Source organism: Balaenoptera ricei, chromosome 5 (assembly GCF_028023285.1).
Source record: "Balaenoptera ricei isolate mBalRic1 chromosome 5, mBalRic1.hap2, whole genome shotgun sequence".
Classification (NCBI taxonomy): Eukaryota; Metazoa; Chordata; class Mammalia; order Artiodactyla; family Balaenopteridae; genus Balaenoptera; species Balaenoptera ricei.
In genome coordinates, this window is record NC_082643.1 from 104,645,819 (window position 1) to 104,662,669 (window position 16,851).

Sequence of the window (16,851 nt, forward strand, 5' to 3'; positions counted from 1 at the left end):
TTGAGCGCTTGCTGTGTACGAAGCGCTATGCTCAACAATGGGGATAAAAAAACATGAGCCAATGCCCACAGTCTAATGGAGAAGGCATTGGCCCAAACAGGCAGTTTTGATGTAATACAAAGTGTTAAGACAGAAGTGACACAAGGTGCAAAGAGCAGGGAGCTGCATCACTTGGTCCAGCCAGAGGCTTTTAAGAAGCCTTCTGGAGGAAGCAATGCAAAAAAGCAGCCTTTGACATCAGTAACACATTGCACTGTAATGGGTAGTTCTGATCCGAGACCATTTTGACCCCTAGTGGTCATTTACAATGCCTGGAGACACTTTTGGTTGTCAAGACTTGGGGAGTGCTACTGACACGTACTGGGTGGAGGGCGGGGGTGCCGTTCAGTATAGTGCAAAAGCACGGGGCAGCCCTCACAGCAGAGGATTAGCCGGCCCCAACTCTCAAGGATGCTGAGGCTGAGAAACTTCTGTTATAATTAAACCTGTGTTATAATATGTTGTAAACTCAGAACTGCATGCATGTCTGAGTCTTCCTTCAGCATCCAAGTTTTTATTCCTCTTTGTTCCCTCATAATCCAGCATTGATACAGGTATAAAGTAGGCACTAGTAAATATTTATTTGATAGAAAAATGGGAGTAGCCCTGGGGGAGGGGCAGGAAATATTTCTAGGCCCGGGATCCTATGCTAATATCATCAGAGGGTACCTCCCTCTGGGGAAGATGCAATGCAAAGAAACTCTCTCATGTGAAAGATCCAAATGGATCCAAATGTTCAAAAGGGAAAATGGACATTGGCCACCAAAGGGGAAAAGAACAGAAACACTAAGGAAGCCCCATCCCTAATACCCTAATCACGCACGGCCCAGCTGAGACAGAGACAATGGAGAACCTCTCCTGCTCCAGGCTAGCAATGGCAGGTGGGCAAGAGCATTGGGAGAGACCCGCTCTGCAGGGCAGGTGCACAGGGAAGGCTGAAAGCTGAGGATGCAACAAGAACTTTGCAAAACTCCAATAAAGATGTTAAAAAAAAAGCTACTATAAAAAAATAAAATAAAATAAAATAAAATAAAAACCCAGCACACCAGGCTCCATACCCTGGAGGAGTTGGAAGTTGATGGTGTGATGAAGGAAGCCATAACAACAGCAAACCCAAACCACATTCAAGTCTTGACTAACTTGGTCAGCAGAAGAGCCACCACTTTCCAAGCATAAATAAGGTGTTTCAATGTTCCACAGAGGAAGAGGTGGACGTAGAACATTAAGACATGAGGTAACAGGGCGTTCAGTGACCCTTCCTCCCCATCCACCTTGGCCGACTCAACTTGGCACCAATAAAGTGTAACACTAAGACTCTCTATTCGTCAGGGTTCTCTAGAAACATAGGCAGTAGATGATAGATAGGTAGATAGATAGATAGATGATAGATAGATAGATAGATAGATAGATAGATAGATAGATAGATAGGTGATAGATAGATGATAGGATAGATACGATAGAAAGACAGAAACATATAGACATATATAGCCATAGACATATATACATACACACATACATATAAATAAATTAGTGATTACGGAGGCTCAGTCCCACAATCTGCCATCTGAAAGCTGGGGACCCAGGAAAGTCAGTGACATAAGTTCCAGCCTGAGTCCAAAGGCCTGAGCACCAAGAGAACCAATGATGTAAATCTCAGTCATCGAGGGCAGGAGAAGACCATCGTCCCTGGTCAACAGTCAGGCGGAGAGATCAAATTCTCCTTTCCCCTGCTTTTTTATTCTATTCAGGCCCTCAATGGACTGAATGATGCCCACTGGCATTGGGGAGGGCAATATGCCTTACTCAGTCTACTGATCCAAATTCTAATCTCATCTGGAATCACTTTCACAGACACACCGAGAAATAATGTTTAATCAAATATCTGGATACCCTGTGACCCTGTCAATTTGACACATAAAACTAACCATCCTAGACCCCAATACTGATCTAGGCTTAAAGGCTTTCAAAGTCATTGGGCATCATTAGGAGGTCTCTATCATCTTCTTCACTCTCATGCCTAATGATTGTACAGCCAGCCCTTAATAGTTCAGCAACACCTTTAATACTATCAATAATGACAGCTAACAATTATTCAGCTTCATTTGTGTCATTCCCTGTTCTAGGCACATTGCCTGTCTCATGTAGTCCTGCCACCCTTGTGAGGTATCAGTTCTTTTGTTACCTCCATTTCACAGATGAGGAAACTGAGGCTTAGAAGGTTGAATGACTGGCCATGGTCTCATAGACAGCACATGACGGAGGTGAAACCCCAACACGGGCATCCACATGAGGCCACACTCTGATCTGCCTGCTCCATCGCTTTCATGGACTTGATCATGTATGTTGATCTTCACAATAATTCAATGACATGAATTTTGACTAAATATTTTCCCTATTAAAAAGATGAAAAATCTAAGGCTCATAATATGGTAAATGCTTTTCCAAAGTTTCACAGCAATAAGATTGGATTGGATCTCAATTGGATCTCAAACCAAGTATTTTTATGCCAAATTACCACCTGAGGCCACTACCTTCACTGCTGGCACAGTGGTACATGTATTTACACGTATTTACACATATTGACTGATCGCCTCCCATACTCATAGGGTGATCTATAAGAATGATGAGTCCAGGGACTTATGCCTTTATCCTTGGGAATCATCAGATTACAGTTATATACTGAGTGGCAGGTCATGAGATGGTATAGTCACAATTTGAGAAATAATGGTGCCACGTTGTCTTCTACAGGTGGAACAACCCATTTTCAGGGATATCAGAAGCCAACATGTTAAAGGTAAAGTCAAATCACAAAGTCTGAAATATAAGTATATTTGTATCTTTCTTTGCTTCCAAGATCCTCTTACATTTTTGTCTGTGGTCACAGATTTCTTCAACAAGGTTATCTATTGAATTAACCTTCATGAAATAACTAATTTTGGAAAGAGTCTCTCACATCTTATGCCTTTTTATCACCTTACCTTATTTATGAAGAAATTGGTCGTGAAAAGTCATATTCCATGTTGTGCAATTTGGGAAAGAAATTGTTTTGAAACATATGGGTTGCATCAGATATATAACTAAGTTATTTCTCTAAGCATACCCCTCTGTAAAATTGCAAGATAGAAATCTAATTTTTAAATGCTGATTAATTAACATGAAAATAGATTTTACAGCTTCAGGCAAAGCAACTCAATTTGGAGATAAAGATACAGGTAAGAACCTGAAAGGAAATAATCAATTTCAGTAGTGCTAGAAGCACAAATGGAGGACAGCCAAAGAAATTTAATTGGATCTTATACGTTATAGCTTCTCTCATCATTTCCCCCAATGTCCCCATATTCTCTTACAATGTTCAGTTAGAAAAGATGACAATCCCATGATTTACATTTCCCAGTAACTGAAGCATCGAATTCAACTTTTATGTGTCTGATGCTATATTCTATAAAATATTATTAACATCACATTTTCTTTAATGGGAAAGTGTAATAGTTAGGGTCCTAAGAGGAAACAGATGGCACACACCCAAATTAGGATAATTTAAGGAGGTTTATTTACAAAGGAACTATTGACTAAGGTGTGTGAGGTGTAGGAGAAGAATGAGGGGTGATGCAGAAACTGGGGCCAACAGCAGTGGTGCTGTCACCACCCTTAAGCCCAAAAGGATGAGGGGACAGCTACAGAAAACCAGAAGGAGCTCACCACCTTGAGAGGAGCAGTGACCATTGGCTGAGGAACACCACCAGCCCATGTGGACCTCCCAGGGTGGGAGTCAAGGGAATACAGGCCCCAGCCTCCCTCTCCAACCTTCCTCTGATCTCCTGTTCGGACTTCCCAATGGCTGAACCCAACCTGAAACCACGGGGCAAGGTAGCCCGCATGGGCTGGTTGGTCTCCCAGGATGGAGAGTGCGGTGGAGCAGGGTAGACAAGGTGAACAGTGAACCTGGAGGTGCAAAGGGAAGATATGGTGGAAGCAAAGGGAAGGGAAGCAAAGGGAAGCAAGGTGGAAGGAGCAATGAGAGGAGATAAAGCCCAGGCTCTACTACTCCCTGGCTGTATTACCTTAAGTAAGGCACCTAACCTTTCTGAGTCTTACTTTCCTCCTCTTGAAATGTGAAGTGGGCAGGGCTTTTATGACTCATCAATTCAATTGAATTAGCAGAGGCAGGAAACAAGAGCTGTTCCCTACTCCATCTCTCCTCTCCATCCTGCACAGCCTGACAGATCCCTGTCTGTCGTCCCTCTAGACCACTCCTAAACCCCTCAAAATAGGGGGGATTTCCTATCAGTGCCTCTTTAGTCCTTAAACATGGAAATGCCTTCGATGCACACAGCACTTGATTCAGAGCTTTTCTCCATTAACTGATGTATTTTAGTCCTTAGAAGACCACATGAATTATGCAGAGGAAGTTTTTTCATGCCTCTTGACAGAGAAAAGGACCAGAGCACAGAGGCATCCCAGAGCAGATCATAATCATTTGATATATAAATGTCCTAGGTCCTAATAGAAGCTTTATAGGCAATTTATTGAGAAATGAGTCCTGGGGAGAAAGCAGACAAGAAATGGATTTCACAATTCCCCTCTTTTTTTAATAGTTCACTATAGACATGCACCTTCATTTCTTTGATTGCAGAATCTTCTTTGACCACTATTCTACATATATTAATATGTCTGTTGACTATCAGGATGGTTCTAATTCCAATTCCAACATATGCAGGGGGGCAGTTTCCACCCACACACCATCAAGCAATTCTCTGGATACCAGCTGGGTATCCTACAATTCAACCCAATTCTCACACTATCCACCCAGAGACAGCACCAAATTCCACAAGTTAAGGGCTCAGTCCTACAAGATCGTACCTCACCACCACTTCAGATGCCAGTCACAAGCCCAGATTGTCACCTGTGTTTCTATAGATTGGAGGTTCCAACCACGCCCTCCTTAGGTTCGATTAATTTGTTAGAGTGGCTCACAGAACTCAGAGAAACATTTTACTTATTAAATTACCAGTTTATTGTAAAAGGATATAACTCAGGAACAGCCAGATGGAAGAGATATATAAGCGGAGGTATGGGGAAAGGGCAGGGATCTTCCATGCTTCCTGAATCTCTCAAACTCCAAACTTTTGGGGTTTTATAGACGCTTCATTACGTAGGCATGGTTGATTAAATCATTGGCCATTGTGGATTGAACTCAATCTCAAGCCACTCTCCTCTCCCTGGGAGGGGGGGGAGGGGTGGGTAGACGTAGGGGATTGTAAGTTCTAACCCTTTGATCCCGTGGTCGTCGGCTAGGCACCACTGACAGCCACTCTCCATCATTAGATGGAGTCCAAAAGTCATCTCCTTAACATAACAAAAGACACCTTGATAGCTCTCATCACTATGAAATTCCAAGGGATTTAGGAGCTCTGTGCCAGACACAGGGACAAAGACCAAATATATATTTATTATAAATCCCAACATCACAACTATTCATCCATATATTCATCTACACTTTGCCTCAGCTTACAAATATTTGGAGCAGTCAACAAAAACTTGCATGGTAAAATGGAAGAAAAATTTTTTAAATCATAGGAAGTATCTAGATAGACTGTAAGACTAAGGTAAAGGTAAAATTCAGGGTGCTCGGGCACACACCACTACATTCTATTACAACTGCTAGTTTTTCTCTGAGCTTCCCGGTAACCTAAGCAAAAAGGTGATCATGCTTTTTTTTATGTGAAATTAATTACCCAAAATAAAAAAAGAGCAAAGAAATTCCTCCGGAAGTACCTGAAAGACACATCTTTCAGAGCTAAGTTAGTGCTGTCAATTTTATAAGGCTTGTTGGCTGATATCCAAGTACCATGGCTATAAAATATGACTTTTTAAAAAGTAGACCCCAATGTAAACTGAAATCATAACTGCAGAGATGACCTCAGTGAAAGCAAGACTCACAGGAGTTGAGCTTGTAGGTTGCATGGAAAACTTCTTCAATAAGAGTTATTTCTTTATGTCTTCTTTTCCTGCACTTCCATAATTGATGGTTTTGTATTACCACCCAGAGCTCTAAGGTACTGTACAGAGAAAGGAGATGAAAAGGGGAAAAGTAATATGAATACCCCATTTTTTTGGATCAGGCATCTTGCTGGAAAATGTTTGAATGATTTATGTGTTTATTATAAAATTCTGTATTTTTGATGCAAACACATTCTCAGATAATTTACTCATTCTCACAAAATGTCATAGAGAAAAACATATTGCGTGGTTCAGTAATGGCAGAATTTTATGGTGATATTTTTCATCAAGTTGAGCAGTTATAGATTTATGTTAATGTACATTTCATATTATTTTTCTTGCAATCATACTCTGACATTATCTGGAAACTGTCAGATTTCAAGAACTTATCTTCCCTGAAGTTTGGCTTTTTCTTTTTTTTTTTTTCATTCCTAAAAATGGGTAAAAGTTTATTTGGGGGCAAAGTATGTACATAGTGTAAGTTGTTTATGATGAACCATTAATTAGCATTAACCACAGATGCAGAAGCAATTGTCTCTTTTCAGGTGAAGATAGCTGTAATATTCAAAAATGGTGTGGCTTAGCTTCTTAATGCTGAGAATAAATGAGCCTAAAATGAGTTTCTCTTTGCCTTCCATGTGAACCAAGCACAAACTCTAAACCAGTTTCCTTTGAGGTAAAAAGCATATCATATACAAGAATGAATTTATAATGAAATACAATAAACTATCCACGAGAAGAAGAAGGAATTATGCATAGATGGCTAAACATGTATATCCAGAAACATGAGCTTGGTTGAAAAGAAGCAAGATAGAATTCTACATAATGCCATCAAAAGACCTTTCTACTAGTTTGATTTTAGTCGAATTTAGATGTCAAAGAGTTTAGAGTTAATCTGGTTTTACCCCCTCATTTTATGCCAAGAAGCCTGGCAAGAGAAGGGGCTCACTCAAGGTCACAGAGCAAGCAGTCCTAGCCTAGACCAGAACTCAAGTTTTGTCAACTATGGCAATGTTTCCAGGGTTCTACTATATTTGCTAGTATCTAAAATTTTTTCTGCAAACTCTCCCTGTTCCCTGATTTCCCACTTATCCAAACTATGCAATTTTTAGTGCAAAAGACATGAATTGAGGGATGATACTGTCCTCTAGTGGCAGAACACGGCAACACAAAACATCACCAAAAATGATGGAATTTGCCATCCTATAGATTATATCCTTAACAAATAACAAGCTTTAGGCCCCAGGCCTAGAAATGATAAGAAATAAATTTAAGATTATTCTCCTACTATTTTAGATTTAAATTTATTTCAGACACAGCCAGTGGCTCAAAAGTGATGATAGAGGTCATACCCTTATTTGGAAGCAAAAAAAAAAAAAAGAAAGAAAGAAAAAAGGAAAGAAAAGAAAAGTGAGAGAGGCATTGATACAATATTCAGTTCAAAGCCAATGTTATAAATGTTGTAAAATCACTCATTAATGGAACTACAGGACAGTATTTTGTCTCACCATCACACAGAGGAAAGAAAAAGCGTTTGAGTAGCAAATACACTTTTCAATAGTGAAATATAAAGTAGCCACAATTAGAAGAATTGAAAACAAGGCAGTTACAACACTGTGTGATAACTGCCAGGGGAGAAGGCTGCTTTTATTCAAAATCACTTTGTGCCAGGGCACTGAGTCACAGAAGACCTTAGACCACGTGGAGCCCACAGTCTGGTCGGGTCTATACGAAGTGTTGTCAGAACTCAAAAAAGTACGTACATACTTAATTCGGCCCCTGCAGAAGAATTGTGAATCCTAGGAAGGATTCACACAGCAACGGACATTGGGCTGAGGCGTGAGACAATGACCTCAGGGGAAGTTAAACATTATGTTTGAGATGTAGCAGCAGCTAAAATATGGTTGCGTGAATGTTAGATTTGGGGACAAGGAGACCTGCGTTCAAATCCCAGCATTACCGCTTTCCAAATGTGAAATCTACAAGGAACGTAACCTCTCCAAGTTTGTTTCCATATCTCTAAAAGGGAGGAAATGCACCTACATTGTAATACATCTGTCTGTCTTAAAGTTAATAACCAACGCAAATCCTATAGCACGGTTATTGACACATGATGGACACTTGACAAAGGGATACTGAACTGAACTAATGGTTTTTAGAATTCATTCCTCCCTCTTTTACCCTCTGCCGTTCTCCCTACACTGGAATGTCTTCCTGCCTCTCTGTGTAGGCTGAAACCATCTCATGCTCTATCTACTTTGGTGTAGAGTATACACAATAAATCTGTTATCAATGAATATAAAAATAAGCTCCTCAATCACAAAGACCAAAGTTTACTAAACATTGTTTTCCTTGCAGCAAACACATAGCACCGTGCTGATCACATACTGGATGCATGGTAAACACTAAAGTAGCTCTAAAATTTAGCCCATTTTAATAAAAGCGTATTAGATAAGCATTGCAGGCTGTCCTAGGACCAACTAGAGACGAGCCTGTGATCCTCAGCCATGCGTTCCCATTAGGTGGAGGCCGGCAAGAGGCAAGTCAAGAAGCCTGGTTGCTTCTGGCTCTGGCTCTGTCTGCGCTATGAATTTGTTAGTGCAAGTTCACGTCCCCGATGAACAGTAAGGCAAAACAAACTGAAACATAGGAGTTTGGAGCAGAAAAAGGTTTCTTGCAGGGCCATGCAAAGAGACTGGTGGCTCATCTTCTAAAAAACCTCGAGCTCCTGAAGGGTTTCAGCAAAGCATTTTTAAAAGCCAGGCGAGGGGGGTGGGCGGTCGCAGGGTATGTGACCAGCTCGTGCACAGTTCTCTGACTGGCTGATGGTGAGGTAACAGGGCAGTGTCACAGGGGTTAACATTATCAGTCCTTAGGCTCCAGGAGGCCTGGGGGCTGTGTGCTCATGGTCATCAAGTAGTTAACATCTTTCATTTGGTGCAGGGTTTTCACATCTGTAAAAAAAACTCAGGAAATGTGCATCAAATACTCTTATCTATGTACTTCACAGAGAAGATAAAGCAGAGGATATGGGGGAAGGCCTGTCCCAGGAAGATCCCATAGGGTCCTGCTCCGTTACAAATTTAGGCAAATAATATTCCCTTACTGGCCTTTAATATCCCATCTATAGAAATATGGTAGAACACAACGGCCTCTAGCATTTTGTGAATCCACGGATATGGTTCATACATACAAATCCACCCACCCCACTGCCCATGTCATCACCTCTGAAGCCTTAGTCCTTCCCTTCACCCTGCCTGCCCACCTTTCCTGAGACACCCAGGTCAGCGGAAAAGATGTCTCCTGGGCTTGTTTAGGAAAGATGCTTCTATCCCACATCTGTGACTAACAAGGTGCAGCTGTTGACATACATGTTCCTAAGAAACTGCACTTTCCAACCTTATTTGAGGAACTGTTAAAGCTGGCAGGTCCCTCCCACATCCTTGGCTTTGCCTAACTTAATCCCTCCCCACTCAACCCAAAGAATGGTTTCAGCAATTTACTGCTGGAATTAATTTCTGAAAGTTTCCACAGACGTGGAGCGGTTTCTCAAACAGGCCTTGTGAAATATGTACTAGCCACTTGGATCGTAAGTTGCTTCTTTGGATGCTTCCGCAATTAATCATCAGGACGTGAAATCCTAAAGGTTCACTTTTATACGTCATAAAACTTTTAGACATAATAAATACTGTGACTGAGGCCAGATTTTATCCAATTTTGTTCAGAGTCTATGTCTCTAATTACAGAACATTACACTGATGGTATGTTTCCAAAAGTGTTGATTGTGATGATCATATTTCATAGAAAAAGGGTATTGCATATATTTAGCACAAATTGACTAGGAGCTAATTGAAAAACAAGTATTATTTTATTTAAGCTTGACCATCCAAGGAACTGCACTTCATTACCTGCATTTTACAGACATGGAAACAAGCCCAGAACATTTAAATAATGTGCCCAAGATTACTCAGTAAGTGATAGAGGGGGGATTAGAACCCAACACGAATGATTTCAAAGATCCCATTTGTGACCACTCTACTGCATCATTGTCCCTTCTATCAAGAAACAAATTCTTGGAACCTACATATCTTCTTTTCCAACCATTTAAATCACAGATGAGGATACCAAAGCTCAGAGAAGCCAAACAACTTGTACTAAGTCACATGGCACATTAGTAGTAGCACTAAAACCAGATCACAAGCAGTGGTAAATGTGTAATATTCAAATCTCTGAAAAAAAGGTATGAGAACAAAGTTGGAGGACTGATGCTACTCAACTTCAAGGCTTACTATAAAGCTACAGTAATCAAGACAGTGTGGTATTAATGAAGGACTAGAAAAATAGATCAGTGGAACAGAACAGAGAACCCAGAAATAGACCCCCATAGAGTCAACTGACCTTTGATAAAGAAGCAAAGGCAATACAATGGAGCAGAGGTAGTCTTCTCCACAAATGGTGCTAAAACAATTGGATATCCACCTACAAAAAAAATAAATCTAGATACAGATCTTACACCCTTTGCAAAAATTAACTTGAAATGCATCATAGACCTAAATTAAAAATCAAAACTATAAAACTCACAGAAGATAGCATAGAAAACCTAGATAACCTTGGGTATGGTGATGCCTTTTTAGTTACAACACCAAAGACATGATCTATGATTGATAAGCTGAACTTGATTAAAGTTTTTAAACTTCTGCTCTGCAAAAGACAATATAAGAGAATAAAAAGACAAGCCACAGACTGAGAGAAAATATTTGCAAATGACACATCTGATAAAAGACTATTCTCCAAAATATACAAAGAACTCTGAAAGCTCAACAATAAGAAAACAAACAGCCCAATGCAAAAAAAAAAAAAATGTGTCAAAGACCTTAACAGAGACCTCACCAAAGAAGACATACAGGTGGCAAATAAGCATATGAAAACATGCTCCACATCATAAGTCACCAGGGAAATGTAAATTGAAACAATAATGAGATACCCCATCCATCTATTAGAATGGCCCAAATCAAAACACTGACAACAGCAAATGCTGGTGAGGATGTGGAGCAACAGGAATTCTCATACACTGCTGGTGGGAATGCAAAATAGTACAGGCACTTTGGAAGACAGATTGGCAGTTTCCTACAAAACTGAACATACTCTTACCCTGTGATCCAGCAATCACGCTCCTTGGTATTTACCAAAGGAATTGAAATTTTATGTCCACACAAAAACCTACACACAGATGTTTATAGCAGCTTTATTCATGATTACCAAAAACTTGAAAGCAACCAAGATGTCCTTCAGTAGGTGAATGAACAAATAAACTGTGGTAGGTACAATCCAGACATTCCACTGTGGAATACTATTCAATGCTAAAAAGAAATGAGCTATCAAAACACAAAAATACATGGGGGAAACATAAATGCATATTACCAAGTGACAAAAGCCAATCTGAAAAGGCTACATATTATGTGATTCCAACTATGTGACATTCCGGAAAAGGCAAAACTATGGTGGCAGTAAAAAGTCCAGTGATTGCCAAGAGTCTGAGTTGGGGAGAGAGATAAATACATAGAGCACAGAAGATTTTTAGTGAAAATACTCTGTATGATATTATAATGATGAGTACATTATACATTTGTCCAAACCCATAGAATGTACACCAAGAGTGAGCCCTTAGGTAAACTATGGTCTTTGGGTGATTATGATGTATCCATGTAGCTTCATCCTTGGTAAAAAATGTAACATTTTGGCGAATGATGTTGATAATGGAGGAGGTTATGCATGTGTGGGAGCAGGTGATAAATTGGAAATCTCTGTACCTTCCTTCCAATTCTGTTGTAAACTTAAAACTGCTCTAAAAAATAGTCTTTATATTTTAAAAAAGTAATTATGCTCACCACAGACATATTAAAGAAAATATTGTATCTCAAAAAAATAGTATGTACATACATGCGTATATAGACCTATTATAAATTTTACTGATAAAAGGATGTATATAGCACACAGTTTTAAAATAATAGTAAAATATACAACACTCTATCATAAATTTTATATAGCCAATTGATTTTCACAGAGTGCTTTCGCTGATTTTTTCCAAACTCTTGTATCTGCAGCCAAACGATGACTGCAATTGATGTAATTACATGAACAGCTTCTTAGCTGAGTCAGATGATAGTTTTTCAATATCAGAAGTATATTTCTTCAATTTTCCTCTTTTTACAATGTAATGGGACAATGTACAGACACAACACACTTTTATATTTAATTTGCTTTGTCAACATTTTCTCCATCTCTTTAAGTCTAGACAAGCGGTAAAACAAAAAATCAAACCCTAATTTGCAGCATTTACCAATTTCCATGGTGTAAATACTTCCCCTTCAGCAGATTTCAAGCTACCAACATGATCATTGAACAGGGAGTTGGGAAGAGATACCATTTTTTAGTATTTCCATCATAGACACAATAGAGGTAAATAACTTCAACAGCATAGATAAATGTGGTAGAATAACTAGGAAGTCATGAGTTTTGAGCAGATGCTACCTTTGTTTTTGAAATAACTTAAGTGTACATTTACATAATTAATTTTTTAATAATGGCCGTGTTTAACACCTGCATTGCAAAATCTTGAAAATTTAACAACCAGCTCCTGTAAGCTGGCACCAGTACCCCTCCCAGCCCCCCACCCCTACCCCGAAATGCCACATGCAGGTCTCACGATACTTTAACTTCACAGAACCCTCTGAGGTTGAGAACTTGTTCATGACTTCACCCTAACAAGTTATGGAGGTAATAGATTCTACAGCAATGCTGTGTTCAGCTCACTACATTATCTCCCAAGAAGCAATACATTTTTCAGCAGAAGCGAAAACTGTCTTGCTGCAGACTGAAGAGCAAAATAAGGACACAGTCTCGGCAGATGGTGCTAATTACACATGCAGCCAACAGATGGCGAGCATGCCAGCCTCCTCCTAGTGAAAACTGCTTGATTGAATGTCAAGATGCGAACTATCTCGAATAACAATTTTTGGGTCTTCTGATGGGACAGGGAATTTTTCATAGCATTTGGGGTATTTGTATACCTCCTCAGGAGGGTCGATTGCCACTTTCCCTCTAATCTTCCATTACACAATAATACTAGTTACAGTGGGGACGCATTCAAAGCCATCACGTGAACTTCATCAATTCATTTATTCCACATACGAAGTCTCATGAAGTATGAGTAACCACGTCTCACTTTTCCAGATGAGAAATCGCAACCGTTCCTCAATCCATTGGTTTATTTCACTAATATTTATTGAGGACCTGCCATGACCCTACCCATAGTAAGTAGCAGAATCAAGATTCAAACTCAAGAAACTCAGCTCCAAATCTCATCCTCTTCCAGTATGTCAAATACGTGAGTTGTTATTACTTTCTTGAACAAGCCCCACCCCTGCAAAAAAATACGGTTGCATTTTATCTGAATTATTATCAAAGCTGTATGACAGTATGACAAGTTATTTCACCTGTTTGATCTAGTTTTCTCCCTTGTGGAGTCCCTGAAGTTCATTTCTACCTCTTAGTCTATAACATTTCAGTTATCTAAGCAATAAATAAGGGAAGCTCATGGCATAAATTACTGCTGTTAGATATATTTGACATAGCTGAAGCCCTCAGGATTTTTGATATTACATATAATATCAGAAACACATTTTAAAAATGTTTTAAAACATCTTTATTGAGATACAGTTCATATACTATAAAATTCACTAATTTAAAATGTACAATTCAATGACTTTAGTATATTCATAGAATTCTGCAACTATCACCACAATCTAAGTTTAGAAAATTTTATCACTGAAAAAGAAAGCTTATATCCATTAGAAGTTGCTCCTCAACCCTTCCCCTTCCCCAAGAAACCACTAATATACTTCCCATCTCTATGGATTTGCCCATTCTAGATTTTTAAAATATAAATGAAATCATACAACATGTAGTCTTTTGACTTCCTTCATCGAGCATAATGTTTTAGAAGTTCATCTGTGTTGTAACATGTATCAGTACTTTATTCCTTTTTACTGACAAATAACATTCCATAGTATAGACATACTTGTTTATTCTTTCATCATGTTGTTTATTCTTTCATCAGTTGATGGACATTTGGGTGGTTTTTACCTTTTGACTTTTATGAATACTGCTGTTATGAAAATTCATGTACAAGTTTTTGTATGGATGTATGTTTGCATTTCTCTTTGAGTATATACCAAGGAGTGGAATTATTATACCATGCTGTAGTCCTGCATACACACATTATTTTTAACTAATTTTTTTTTTTTTTTTTGGCTATGTTGGGTCTTCATTGCTGCATGCAGGCTTTCTCTAGTTGCTGCAAGCGGGGGCTACTCTTCATTGCAGTGTGCAGGCTTCTCATTGCAGTGGCTTTTCTTGTTGCAGCGTGAGGGCCCTAGGGTGCATGGGCTCAGTAGTTGTGGCTCACAGGCTCTAGAGCACAGGCTCAGTAGTTGTGGCGCATGGGCTTAGTTGCTCCATGGCATGTGAGATCTTCCTAGACCAGGGACCAAACCAGTGTCCCCTGCATTGGCAGGTGGATTCTTAACCACTGCGCCACCAGGGAAGTCCCTACACACATTTTTTAAATGAGGGGGATACTAACTGAGGCCAGGGAAAACCTTATGTTATAATGAAGGCATACGACTCACGGACGGAGTAGGGAAAAGATGCTCCACCGTTAAGGCAAAGTTCTCACCACAGCCTACAAGACCCTGTGTGATCTGGGCACCCCTCCACCGCCACCACCACCACTGGGACAGTAGTGCCCCTTTGTGCTCGTCCCATCTCTGAGCCTTTGCACTTGCTGTTCCCTCTGTCAGTGACACTCTTGCCCAGGTATTCATATGGTGTGTTCCCTCACTTTCTTCGAGCCTCTGTTCTCATCACCTATCCACAAAGGCCTTCTGGGGTCTGTCTGAAAAATAGTAGCCCCGTCCCCCATCTCTCACTCACCCTACTTCATTTTTCTTTGTAGCACCTGTCATCACCTGACATCATATACTTTTGTTTATTTCTTTTCTATCTCCTACCACTGGAATGTAAGTTTACATGAGAATAGCAACTTTTTTTGACATTATATTCCCCAAAACCTACATCAATAAATGTATTAAAAATGAATCCATGCCTGACATACACTATGGGCTCAATAATAAGTAAATGAATAAAAGCAAGATAGATGTCCTTTTCTAAACTCACAGTCACTGAAGCAAATGGGATGCATATCTCTGAAGCAATAAATGGAATGTTCCTATTGAATTTCAGATGCTCAGTCTTTTTATTGAATTTTTTTTCTAGTGAATTGAATTGATCCCCAATAGATATAGTGGTAGCTATGAAAAAAGATGTCTTAGACAGCCGACATCTAGCTTCACAGGGAAAGTCATCAGCATAAGCCATAAGGTAGTTCCCCAGGGAGCTCTACTGCTGAAGCCAATGCACAATAAAATGAGGCAAAGTTAGTTTTATGTTTTCTAATTTCATGCCTTACAGAAGCATCTTGTGGCCTAAGTTTTTTAGTAATATCATTGAAATAGCCAAAGATCTAACATTAACTAGGTGGCCACAGTTGTTGAAATATATCCTGGGTCATATTCTGTGTTTTTACCATGCCTGGAACATCTACGATTCATGTCTTCCATCAGTGTTTGAATTCATGCAGAGAAGTCTATCCTATCTGTTTTAAAGTGTTTTCCAAAAACAAAATAGGGAGAATGGTAATTTTGTTCAATGAAGTAGTTATTTTTAGATCTGGAAGAACCCTTAAAATCATCCAGACCAGGGGGCTTCCCTGGTGGCGCAGTGGTTGAGAATCTGCCTGCCAATGCAGGGGACACGGGTTCGCGCCCTGGTCTGGGAAGGTCCCACATGCCGCGGAGCAACTAGGCCTGTGAGTCACAACTGCTGAGCCTGCGCGTCTGGAGCCTGTGCTCCGCAACAAGAGAGGCCGCAACAGTGAGAGGCCCGCGCACCGCGATGAAGAGTGGCCCCCGCTTGCCGCACCTAGAGAAAGCCCTCGCACGAAACGAAGACCCAACACAGCCAAAAATAAAATAAATAAATAAATTAAAAATCCTTCCCTCTACTTTAAAAAAAAAAAAAAAATCATCCAGACCAGTATGTATTGTGTTGTGCTGTTTTTGGCCAGCTGGACCTTTCCCCAAAAGAAATCTTAAGAGGAGATCCAGTGGGAAGTGAGTGGAGGTGGAGCCCCGCCAGTGACATGGGGTGATGAACCAGAAACCAGCCACCCCATCCTGCAGTCCTGCAGTTTCCTTGGGAGTCCCCAGGGGGACCACAACGGACTCTTCATAGCAAAGTTAAAAAACACAGATTTAATCCAGCCTTGTTGTCTCACAAATAAGGAAAGGAGGCTCAGCCAGTGCTCAGTTGAGTTTTAGGTCTCCTACAGTCAGATACAGACATCGTCTCACTGACTCCTCCCACCCCCTATAAAGCAGCATTTATTAGGTCACATCCATATTTACAGGTAAGCGAGCATTGCTTCCTCAAAGAGCTTTTTCTGACACCCCAGACTAACTTAAGTCTCCTGTGTGTCCATTCAATACCATGCACTTCTCTTCTTGAAATTATCATCACGATTTTAATAGTGTTTTCAGTGCACATCTACCCTCTTAGTTATAAGCCCTATGGCAGCAGGGACAGTGCATCTCACCTTCCCAATTATGTCCCCAGAACCTGGAACTTGGCCTGTAAACAGAACAGCTGTAAACACCTTGAGGGGAAGGATCGTGTTGTATTTGTCTTTTTTAT

General features: G+C 40.1%; 1 protein-coding gene across 1 annotated transcript in view; it reads left to right on the forward strand.

Moving 5' to 3' along the window:
* The window catches only part of CLNK (cytokine dependent hematopoietic cell linker), a 116,558-nt gene that overhangs the window by 49,011 nt on the left and 50,696 nt on the right, over positions 1-16,851 (forward strand). The window contains exon 7 of the mRNA XM_059923844.1: positions 2,788-2,833. Coding sequence (XP_059779827.1) covers positions 2,788-2,833 — 46 coding nt within the window. The remainder of the gene's footprint in view (positions 1-2,787; positions 2,834-16,851) is intronic.